Below are 12165 nucleotides of genomic sequence, written 5' to 3' on the forward strand. Positions count from 1 at the left end.
TACCTGGTCTGGCCACATGTGACTCCAGAGCCACAGCAATGTGGTTAACTCTCAAATGCCCTCTGAAATGGAGGACAGTTAGGGACGGACAATAAATAAAATAAAAATTACATAATGAACACCTCAGCTAGTTCTGCTCCACCCACTCACACTAACTGTAGAGATCCACAAGACTGGGATTAACACTAAGTACTGACACTCAAGCTCTTTATCGGACTGTCCCTATATAATTTCTAACTGCCCATCCATGCACAACCTGCAGACAGATATAGGGAACCTGTCCAATTTCTCAACTTCCAAGCTCAGACCTATTCAAACTGATTGTAGATCCACGCAGGCAGCAATCACCTCACCACTCCACAGAATTAGAAACATAGAAGATAGGAGAGGAGGCCATTTGGCCCTTCGAGCCTGCTCCGCCATTCATGGCTGACTGTCCAACTCAATAGCTTAATCCTGCTTTTTCCCCATAACCTTTGATCCCATTCACCCCAAATGCTAAATCCAGTCACCTCTTGAATACATTCAATGTTTTGGAATCAACTACTTCCTGTAGTAATGAATTCCACAGGCTCACCACTCTTTGGGTGAAGAAATGTCTCCTCACCTCCGTCCTAAACGGTTTACCCCAAATCCTTAGACTGTGACCCCTGGTTCTGGACTCCCCCCACCATTGGGAATATCCTCCCTGCATCCACTCTGTCTAGTCCTGTTAGAATTTAAATCTCCATGAGATCCCCCCCATTCATCTGAACTCCAGTGAAAACAATCCTAACCTAGTCGATCTCTCCTCAAACATCAGTCCCACCATCCCCGGAATCAGCCTGGTAAACCTTCGCTGCACTCCCTCGAGAGCAAGAACGTCCTTCCTCAGAAAAGGAGACCAAAACTGCACACAATACTCTAGACGTGGCCTCACCAACAATACATCCCTGCATAGTGCCCTCTCCTCCGTAAAACCCACATCTTTTAGTGATCTTGCTGGAAAGCACCTTGGGACATTTTAATGTTAAAAACACTTAATAAAAATGGATCTGGTTGTTGATATCAAGATGCACAACCTGATTGAAAGTCTAAACATTTCAATATCACACTAACATTAACTCACGAGGAGCCATTAGGGGAAACCCAATATTTCTCCCAGAAGAAACCTGGCTATTTTTACCAAACCGCCCTTCTTCAGCCAAGGGTGTGTACAGGAGAGAGTATTTTCCAACAGTTCCTACATACGGTGCTGTTCTGTTAAAGTATATAAATAGCCAATCAGCAATAAAATTGATTAGCCCGATAGTGACAGCAACCTTTAGTGTTGAAAACATGATCAAAACACATTATTGATCACTTGGCCTCAAATATTCGCCATGCTGACATTCCAACGTAGTACCGAGGGAGTGCCACACTGTCCCGGGGGGCTCAGTACTCATAGATTAATAGAATCTTACAGTGCAGAAGAAGGCCATTCAGCCCATTGAGTCTGCACCAACCACAATCCCATCCAGACCCTATCCCCATAACCCCGTGTATTTATCCTATTTACCCCGACACTAAGGGCCCTATTTTACCATTTTGCTTTTGACCTGAAACTAGGAGTGTTTCAGATCCAACTTTTAGACTCATTCTGAGGCCTCCCCATACACACACTGCCTGAAAAAGTATCAGCAATTCTAAATCGTGCTGCACAAGCCTGTGGATGGGGCTTAATGCAGCCGAAACACTGCAGCTCTGATCGGTGCCTCCAACTGCGCACGCGCAGAAGATAAGAATGATAGAGTGCGGCTCCCTGTCACATTCCTTCTGGGTCGTTTAATGCCTCCTCCTGGCCCCCACAGACACTGCCTCACCCCCCACAACATTACTGACCCCCTTATCACCCCACCCCGCCACCCAGACCGATCCCCCTTTCCCCCCACTGATCTCAAGCAGAGTGACAGCTGACGCTCTCCCCCTCCCCAAGGATCTCAGGCAGAGAGCATTCGGATTCTCGGCACTTACCTCCTCACTAACCCTCACTGATGGAGCACCCGATTCAGACCTTTTATGGAGCATGTCTGTTTCATGCCGATTCTGGATGGGCGAACACGGTGGTAAAGGGGGAAATGTGGGTAAGGTTTGGCAGGCAGCCCATTAAGTCAATTTAAACGCATGCAGATGCTTTTAAATGGCTGTCACGCCTGTTTCAGAGGATCGGCGCTGAGGGAGCGTCGCGCTGGTCGGGAGGGTCAGCGCCGAGGGAGTGCCGCGCCAGTCGGGAGGGTCAGTGCTGAGGGAGTGCCGCGCCAGTCGGGAGGGTCAGCACCGAGGGAGCGCTGCACTGTCAGAGGGTAAGGATTATCTGTTAATCATCACATTGCTGTTTGAAAGATTTTGCTGTGTGTGAATTGGTTGCTGCGTTTCCTACATCACAACAGCGCCTGATCTTCAAATAAAGTATTGTATTGTCTGTAAAGGGCTTTGGGACGTTGGGTGGCCATGAACGGTGCTATATAAATGCAAGTCATTCTTTCTTTTGTCACCTTGCTCACACCAAGGCATGGTAATTATCCTGTCATTGCGGGGCATCCACCAGCTGGTATGGAGGTGGATGCAGCTTGGTAGCTTAAAGCTGGCATTGAGGATTTTGCATGACTTTCTGCTGGAGATGGGCATTATCAATGCCCCCTCATTGTCCAGCGCTGCACAGACAGAAGGCTCACATGCGAGTCCCAGCATCATTCACCCTCTTTATTCCTCCCCCTCAGCCATTCCCATCGATTTCAGTCTCTGACCGGCTCTCCAGTTGAGAGGGCAGGGGAAAGCCAGGAGAGTTCATTCCTCCTCAAGTCGGAGTCACCCCCCAACCCCCGCCGCAAGTAACTAAGCAGGAGGTGACAGTACTTATTGTGACTGGCTCGAGTCGATGCATCTTTAAAAAATAAATCAAGCCTGCATTCACAAACTCACCGTTACAAAGGGAACACTCTGCTATAAAGGCTGCTGAAATTACAATTACAGCTCATTCTGCAGAGTCTGGAGTAAAAGGTTTACGCTTGCAGTGGTGGGTTGATGGGGAGGGCAGGGGGAAGTGTGTGGGAGGATTGGCAGCTTTCTTCACACCATTCCTGACACGCGAGTGCTGCCATCCCACCCCCACCACTTCGACTGCAGATTAGGCACCTTTGTATTTAGCAGCAGAAATAAAAAGCCACGTGCAGAGCAGCGGATGGAGTCATTAGGAACAATTAATCTTTTTGCGAGGGTTTTTTCACCTTTTTCCACATCCTCGGCCTTTCTTTCTCGGAGCGGGTGAGGAATGCTCTGTTACCACATTTTCCAGACTGGTTTTTCCAAAACCCGTGAAGGTAGGGTCGGTTAAAATCAGGTTAGATTTGACCTGTTTATCACCTTTGTACTTTAAGCAGCTTCTGCACAATTCCACACCTTTGTGAACATTTCATAGTATTGCATCCCATTGCTGGTCCAATTACTGCACCTCAACTAACCTGCATTACATATGCAAATACAACCAAACCTTTTCACATCCAATTAGTCCCCTGAATACATTAAATGTGAACAGACAGTGAGTTAATCCTTTTTATTCCCTGCACACTGATTTTGAAACATTTCTATTAACCACTTCCTCACTTGCTTGCTCTACTGTTTGTATCCAATTTTATTCCATTTATAACCGTGTCAATTTTTTCGACACGTCCACTTAATATGGGGCGTTTAATTGACAGGAGTGTAGCTTGGGGTATGAAATGATGCGGAAAGTGCCAACACCCAGGACATTAGTGAAATGATTAGACACTCGACACTGATGAAATGAATGGTGACGGGACAGGTGGGCTGCCAGTGTGCGTTAGAACAGGATCAAAATTCAGGAAATCATCTCGGGCTCCGCTTGCTCCAAGGCAAAGCCTGGTCTCAAAATGGGGAGGGTGGGGGGTGGGCCGGAAATCCAAAGAGGAAAATATCCATGGAATCCCTCCAATGCAGGAAGTGGCCGTTCAGCCCATCAAGTCTGCATCCCCTTCCCCTCCAATTAAACATCTTACCCAGGATCTATCCCCACAACCAACTTAACATAGAACATTACAGCGCAGTACAAGCCCTTCGGCCCTCGATGTTGTGCCGACCAGTGGAACGAATCCAATGACCCTCTAACCTAAACCATTCCAATGTTATCCATATGCCTATCCACTGACCATTTGAACGCCCTTAAAGTTGGCGAGTCCACAACTGCTGCAGGCAGGGCATTCCACGCCCTTACCACCCTCTGAGTAAAGAACCTACCTCTGACATCCGTCCTATAATTATCACCCCTCAATTTAAAGCTATGTCCCCTCGTGTTAGCCATCACCATCCGAGGAAAAAGGCTCTCACTGTCCACCCTATCTAATCCTCTGATCGTCTTGTATGCCTCAATTAGGTCACCTCTTAACCTTCTTCTCTCTAACGAAAACTGAGGTGACATGGGGCCTGCTGGGGCGACATGGTGGCACTGCTGCCTCAGTACGCTAGGGACTCAGGCTCAATTCCCGGCTTGGGTCACTGTCTGTTCGGAGCCTGCACATTCTCCCCTTGTCTGTGTGAGTTTCCTCTGGGTGCTCTCGTTTCCTCCCACAGTTGGAAAGATATGCTGGTAAGGTGCATTGATCTGAACAGGCTGTGGCAACTAGGGGAATTTCACATTAAGCCCTACTTGAGACTAATAAATAAACTCTAATTTCATTTTACTTCACTATTCCCAGTTTGGGTCACTATCTGTGCTGAGTTTGCACGCTTTCCCCGTGTCTGTGTGGGTTTCTTCCGGGTGCTCCGGTTTCCCCCTACAGATCGAAAGATGTGCTGGTTAGGTGCATTGGCCATGCTAAATTCTCCCTCAGTGTACCCAAACAGGTGCTGGAGTTTGGCAACTAGGGGAATTTTCACAATAACCATAGAAAGCATTATTTCTGGTTGTATCAGAGCTTGGTATGCCCAACATAAGAAATAGGAGCAGGAGTAGGCCACCTAGCCCTTCGAGCCTGCCCCGCCATTCAATAAGATCATGGCTGATCTGTCGTGGCTCAGTTCCACTTTCCCGCCCTCTCCCCATAACCCTTAATCCCCTCGCTTATCAGAAACCCATCAACCCGCGTCTTAAAAATATTTAGCGAGGCAGCCTCCACCACTTCAACGGGCAGAGAATTCCAGAGATTCACCACCCTTTGAGTGAAGAAGTTCCTCCTCAACTCCGTTCTAAACCGCCCCCCCTTTATCTTGAGGCTGTGCCCCCTAGTCCTACTGTCCTTTCTGAGCGGGAAGAGTCTCTCCACCTCTATCCTATCCATCCCATTCATCATCTTATATGTCTCAATGAGATCTCCCCTCATTCTTCTAAACTCTAACGAGTACAAGCCTAGTTTATTCAGCCTTTCCTCATAGCTCAACCCCCTCAACTCCGGTATCAGCCTAGTAAACCTCCTCTGCACTCCCTCCAAGGCCAAAATATCCTTGCGTAAGTGCGGCGACCAAAACTGCACACAGTACTCCAGCTGCGGCCTCACCAGTGCCCTATTTAGCTGCAGCAAGACTTCCCTACTTTTATATTCAATCCCCGCTCGCTATGAAGGCCAGCATCCCATTCGCCTTCCTGACCACCTGCTGCACCTGCAGGCTGGGTTTTTGCGACTCATGCACAAGGACCCCGAGGTCCCTCTGCACTGTCGCCTGCTGCAGTTTACACCGCAAGAAACTAAATCTGGGCCGTGAAGGTAGCCCAGTCCATCACGCAAACTAACCTCCCATCCAGTGACTCTGTCTACGCTTCCCGCTGCCTCGGCAAAACAGCCAGCAGAATCAAGGATCCCATGCACCCCGGACATTCCCTCACCCACCTTCTTCCATCGGGGAAAAAAACACAAAAGTCTGAGGTCACGCACCAACTGCCTCAACAACAACTTCTTCCCTGCTGCCATGAATGGACCTACCTCGCATTAAGTTGATCTTTCTCTACACTCTAGCTATGACTGTAGAACTACATTCTGCACTCTTTTGTTTCCTTCTCTCTGAATAGTATGCTTTGTATACTGCGCAAGAAACAATACTTTTCACTATATGTTAATACATGTGACAATAACAAATCAAAAGTCTGGGAACACATACCAACCGACTCAAAAACAGCTTCTTCCCTGCTGCCCTCACACTTTTGAATGGACCTACCTCGCATTAAGCCGACCTGTCTCTACACCCCAGCTACGACTGTAACACTACATTCTGCACTCTTTCCTTTCCTTCTCCCCTATGTACTCTATGAACAGTATGCTTTGTCTGTATAGCACAAGAAATAATACTGTATCCCAATACATGTGACAATAATAAACCAAATCAAATCAGATCAAATCAGTGGTTGTTCTTTCTGCACTAAAGAATGCTGACACAGTGACTCAACAATACAACTGTACTCGAAATGGCTTTGGCAAATCGAGAAGCAACATCCTGCGTTCTGGCTGCTCTCGGGCAGAATCTAAACCAAAAACGCTTCCGATCCTGGAGTGGGTGTGCATTTCACTGATAAAATCAACCCAATCAGAAACAGACGGCAGCAGGCACGAGTTGAATGAGCTTGTTGTTTTACAATTGGATTAGCTGCTCCCTCTGGCCTGTTAACCACACCAAACAGGTTGAGTGCATTGTGAAACAAACACGCGGATACGCCAGTCCGATGCCCTCTGGGCTAGCTCCACATCCTCTCGTTATCTAAAGAGCAACCACCAACAAAAACCTACAGGAGTTGGGTGACAATGTGCAATTACAGACAGCACCACGCAGGCCAAAGGCACAGAATCGATTATGTAATGGTACAAAAACCGGGCGAGACACAGCTGGTTACATTGAACCACAGTCAGCCAGCTTCCAGGGAGGGCGAAGAGGTTGGGGAAGGTGGGGGGGGTGGAGTTGGTAAGCAACAGCAGAGGTGGGGGGAGAGCAGAGGGAACCTGGAAGTGAGCCGCACACGTCAAAAGGGAATCCCAAATAGCTGGGAGAAATTAATTCGCTAACTCGAGACATAAATCTGACACAATTTAAAATAAAAGCAAGGCCCTGGAATACCCCAACAGTTTGAAACACGCTGAACCGAGACTGCAGATGGCATCATTAACACCGAGGCAGACGGTGACAAGGTGCAAATGAGATGTGCAGCTCCCGCTGAACGTGCGAGACTGACCTGGTTCTTGTAGATGGTGTAACCGTCTTTCTCGTGCTGCAGGGCTGATCGAAACTCTGCTTTGCTCTCGTAGACACGTGCAACCAGATGGTGGCTGGTGAGAGAGTGAGGGGGGGGGGGGGGGGGGGGGGAGGAAAAATACAGATTGTCATTCTTTTACTTCTTTTAAAATCCCAGAGCGATATTTAAAAACAAAAAAATCAACTAACAAACAAAAACGTACACCCACGTGATGCAGCAATTAATTACCTCAGGGCAACTTTGAGAGATTTTGCTCCGTGATATTTTCCATTGATTGCCAGAGCGTTCTCCAGGAATCTCAGCGCGAGATCGTACTCCATCACACCGTGCAACACAAGGCCGATATTACTCTGTAACAGTAAGTGTAGAGCACCATTGGACTACCTCACTTGCACGGCGGTAGGTTAGAATAAGTTGCAAAAGGAAATGGATTAATTTATTCCAAGGGTGTCTCAAATGATGTTGGTGGGTCAAAAATCCTGGAGTTCCCTTTCCTAACAGCGCTGTGGGTGTGCCTACACCACTTGGACTGCAATCGTTCAGGAAGATGGCTCGTCACCACCTTCCCAGCGCAATTAGGGATTGGGCAACAAACGGGGAAGGCGATGGCCGAGTGGCATCATCGCCAAACCATTAACCCAGAAACTCAGGTCATGTTTTGGCAACCCGGGTTCGAATCCCACCGCGGCAGATGGTGGAATTTGAATTCAATAAAAATATCTTGAATTAAGAATCTACTGATGACCAGGCAACCATTGTCGATTGTCGGAAAAATCCACCTGGTTCACTAATGTCCTTTAGGGAAGGAAATTTGCTGTCCTTAGCTGGTCTGGCCTACATGTGGATCCAGCAATGTGGTTGACTCTCAACTGCTCTAGAGTCATAGAGGTTTACAGTACGGAAACAGGCCATTCAGCCCAACTTGTCCGTGCCACCCCTTTTTAAAAACCACTAAGTTAGTCCTCTGAAATGGCCACTCAGTTAAAGGGCAACTAGGCTTGGGCAATAAGTGCTGGCGCAGCCAGCGTAGCCCACATCACATGCAGAGAAAATTGTCAGGGTTGGATGCTGGAGAGAAAACTAAAGTATCCTTTGCATGGCTCAATTATCATTGAAAGATGATGTGCTTTATTTCTGAGCAGGAGAGCTAAACTGTTTGCCTCAGGGAGTTACTAATATTCATATGATAAAGGGATTTGATGCAGTAATGTTTACTTTAGTGGATTAGTAACCTAGAAATTAAATCCCAAAATGTTACGATGTGACACAATAAACTTGCTGACTTGTGAATGTACAGAACTATGAGGGACATAGACAGGGTAGACAGAAACTTCTCTCCTTAGAAGAGGGGTCAATAACCAGGGGCCACAGATTTAAGTTAAGTGACAGGAGATTTGGAGGGGATTTCAGGAAAACCCTTTTCACCCAAAGGGTGGTGGGAATCTGGAACTCACTGCATGAAAGAGTGACAGAGGCCGGAACCCAATTTCACAGTAACTTCATTGCAGTGTTAATGTAAGCCTCACTTGTGACTAATAAATAAACTTTTTTTTGATCCTGACAACATTTAAGAAGCATTTAGATGAGCACTTGAAATGCCAAAGCATACAAAACTATGGACTAAGTGCTGGAAAATGGGATTAGGATAGATAGGGGCTTGATGGCCGGCACAGACATGATGGGCCGAAGGGCCTCTTCTTATAAAACTCTGACTCTGTGGTATTCCCAGTCTTACAGAGATACTCACATCCAACAGTGCCATTTCTGGATGATCCTCACCATATACCAAGAGCAAGAGGTAGCGAGAACGATATAGTAATTTTAAGGCTGTTGATAGTTGGCCATTTGCAAAGCAGTAGAGTGCAAGGTGCATCTGGAAAGGAGAAGAGAAGAAACGGCACTTTATAATTTGCAACACTTAACAATAATCAGCAATTGTCTGGCCAAATTTTTGAACATGCGAATGAATATATAAATTAGGCGCAGGCCACTCTGTCCCTCGAGCCTGCTCTGTCATCCAATAAGATCATTGGCTGATCCAATTGTAACTTCAACCCTACAAGCCTGCCTCCCCCGTAACCTTTCATCACCCTAAGCCCCTTGATTATCAAGAACCTAACTACCTCTGCCTTAGAAAGATCCAAAAGCTCTGCTTCCGTTGCCTTTTGAGGAAGAGATTTCCAAAAACTCGCAACCTTCAGAGAAAAACATTCTTCTCATCTCAGTCTTCAATGGGCAGATCCTTATTTTGAGCAGTTGTCTTAGTTCTAAATTCTCCCACAACAGGAAACACCATACAAGACATAAGACATAGGAGCAGAATTAGGCCACTCGGTCCATCGAGTCTGCTCCACCATTCAATCATGGCTGATATTTTTCACATCCCCATTCTCCTGCCTTTTCCCCATAACCCCTGATCCCCTTATTAATCAAGAACCTATCTGTTTTAAAGACACTCAGTGACCTGGCCTCCACAGCCTTCCGCGGCAAAGAGCTCCACAGATTCACCACTTTCTGGCTGAAGAAATTCCTTCTGATCTCTGTTTTGAAGGATCGTCCCTTTAGCCTGAGGTTGTGCCCTCTGGTTCTAGTTTTTCCTACTAGCGGAAACATTCTCTCTACATCCATGCTAACCATCCTCTTTACATCCACCCTGTCAATACTCCTCAGGATCGTATACATTCTGATCTACTCTCCTAAACTCCAGTGGATATAAGCCTAGCCTGTTCAATCCTTCCTCACAAGACAGCAGTGCTAACCACTATGCCGCCCTGCTGCCTATGGAAAAGTTAAAACAGCCTTTTATATTCAAGAGATGCGCAATTAGGAATACAAGTCTTTGTGTGAGAATCTATGCCAAAAGAGTTCAAATTAAAATGGGTTTTAAAAAGGCTGCACTAAAAGTAATGATGTGTGAAATTCCCCTAGCTGTCACATTCCAGCGACTGTTTGGATCAATGCTCCCTAACCCGCACGTCTTTCGGACTGTGGGAGGAAACCAGAGCACCCGGAAGAAACCCACGCAAATACAGGGAGATCGTGCAAACTCCACACAGACAGTGACCCAAATCGGGAAAACCCAGGTCCCTAGTGCTCTGAGGCAGCAGTGCTAACCACTGCGCCGCCCCGCTGACTTAACACGAAAAGCAAATCCATTCATTCCTTAAATCACTGAAATCCCGTCACATTCCTTACACCAGTCCAGTTTGTTTTACACTGGATTTGAACTACAAGAACAGGAGCCTATTTTCTTCCAATGGTTCCGTCAAGAAATACTGTCACCCGAATAAAACTGACAGATTCGTAGGTGGAGCAATTCCCTGGCAAAACATCACTAACCAACATAAATCCCATCATAGCAGCATCGAATAGGCAGCCAGTGAATAATGAACCCCACATGAGGTCCCCTTTAATGGAAAATTGCCCAACAATACTGCCACTCTGACAGGTCGATCAACTTCACACTCCCAACAAGCAGCAGCAGCTCCACGGAGGAAATGAACAATGAGGAAACAGGAGAAAAAGATGCTTTATGTTTAAAAAAACAAAACGTAATGATAAACAGTTTATAAAAAAAATCACATTGCGTTAACGAAAAGGAAATGTATTGAGAATTTGGGGAACGTTTCGTGTTTAGATGTCGTGTTTTTCAGTGTGTCATTTTTTTCTACACCGTCTTAAATTCCTCTTTTGTACCTTCCTTCCGCTCCCCCACCCCTGGGGCAACATTGAAGGGAATTGGTATTGTGGTCATTCCAAAACCACCATATTTATGTCTGAGGTGATACATTCAATATTTCTCACAGTATGCCAGCTAAGATCAAAAGTTTTATATAATCTAAGGCGTTACTTCACGAGGCTGAGGTCTAAGGTGTCACTCACCATGATGGTTTTTATGTTCCACACGGCTTGTGATAAAAATCTATAATTCAGTGATTTTTTTTGCGTGTTACAATTGGCTAGACAAGGAAATGACACCCACTTTCAGAACACAAGCGGCACGGTGGCACAGTGGTTAACACTGCTGCCTCTCAGCGCCAAGGACCTGGGTTCGATTCCCAGCTTGGGTCACTATCTGTGTTGAGTTTGCACATTCTCCCCGTGTCTGCGTGGGTTTCCTCCCACAGTCCAAAGATAGAGGAGTTAGGTTGATTGGCCTTGATAAATTGATCTTAGTGTCACAGGGTAAATGTGTGAGATTACAGGAATAGGACCTGGGTGGAACTTTGGTCAGTGCAGACTCAATGGGCCGAATGGTCTCCTTCTGTACTACAGGGATTCTACGATGTGACTCAGGTTACTGTGTTATCTGTAATCACCCATATCAGCTAATCAAACATGCTGAAGTGATTGATTCAGATAAAACAGACACAAGAATTATAGTTCTTTAAAAAATGCCGATGTATGGCTGGAATAAAAGGTGACAAATGATAATCTCTGCTGGGTATTATCTTGGTTACATACACTATGCGAGCATTTCAACAGCGAGTATACTGCAGAAGCTCTCAGTATAACGGATTGAAATTCCTGAAATCTGCAGCTGTAATGTAACCACACTGACCTTCTGTGAATGGAGTTTATAATCTAATTAATCCTATGGATGGCACAGATTGAACAGATTGTCCACTCTCCTGGCTGATGAGAAACCAACATTGAAACCAGCTCCCAAGGGAGTGAAAAAAGTCATTAAGAAACTGATACAAAGGGCAGGAAAAAGCGGCAAAGGTCGAGGAAGGAGAGTTACTCCATTTACATCTACAAAGCGATGAGGCGGATTCACCCAGACACCAGCATCTCCTCCAAAGCCACGAGCATCACAAAGTCACTTGTAGATGGTATTTCCGAGCACAATGCGGGCAAGGATTCCCATCCGGCCGTTACAACAAGTGGCAGTGCCATCAGCTCCTGGACAGTGTGCCTGCTGCTGCCCGAGGAACTGGCCAACCACGCAGTGT

At 46.4% G+C, this 12165-nt stretch overlaps 1 protein-coding gene across 4 annotated transcripts in view; it reads right to left on the reverse strand.

Moving 5' to 3' along the window:
• The window catches only part of cluha (CLUH binding protein of NUMT mRNA a), a 97129-nt gene that overhangs the window by 10954 nt on the left and 74010 nt on the right, over positions 1-12165 (reverse strand). For all 4 annotated transcript variants that reach the window (XM_080210368.1, XM_080210367.1, XM_080210369.1 and 1 more), the window contains exons 21-23: positions 8958-9083; positions 7439-7560; positions 7190-7283 (exon numbers count right to left, since the gene is read on the reverse strand). In XM_080210368.1, the coding sequence (XP_080066494.1) occupies positions 7190-7283; positions 7439-7560; positions 8958-9083 (342 nt within the window). The remainder of the gene's footprint in view (positions 1-7189; positions 7284-7438; positions 7561-8957; positions 9084-12165) is intronic.

This window comes from Carcharhinus amblyrhynchos, chromosome 23, assembly GCF_965287045.1.
Source record: "Carcharhinus amblyrhynchos chromosome 23, sCarAmb.v2.hapA, whole genome shotgun sequence".
In the NCBI taxonomy this organism is placed as follows: Eukaryota; Metazoa; Chordata; class Chondrichthyes; order Carcharhiniformes; family Carcharhinidae; genus Carcharhinus; species Carcharhinus amblyrhynchos.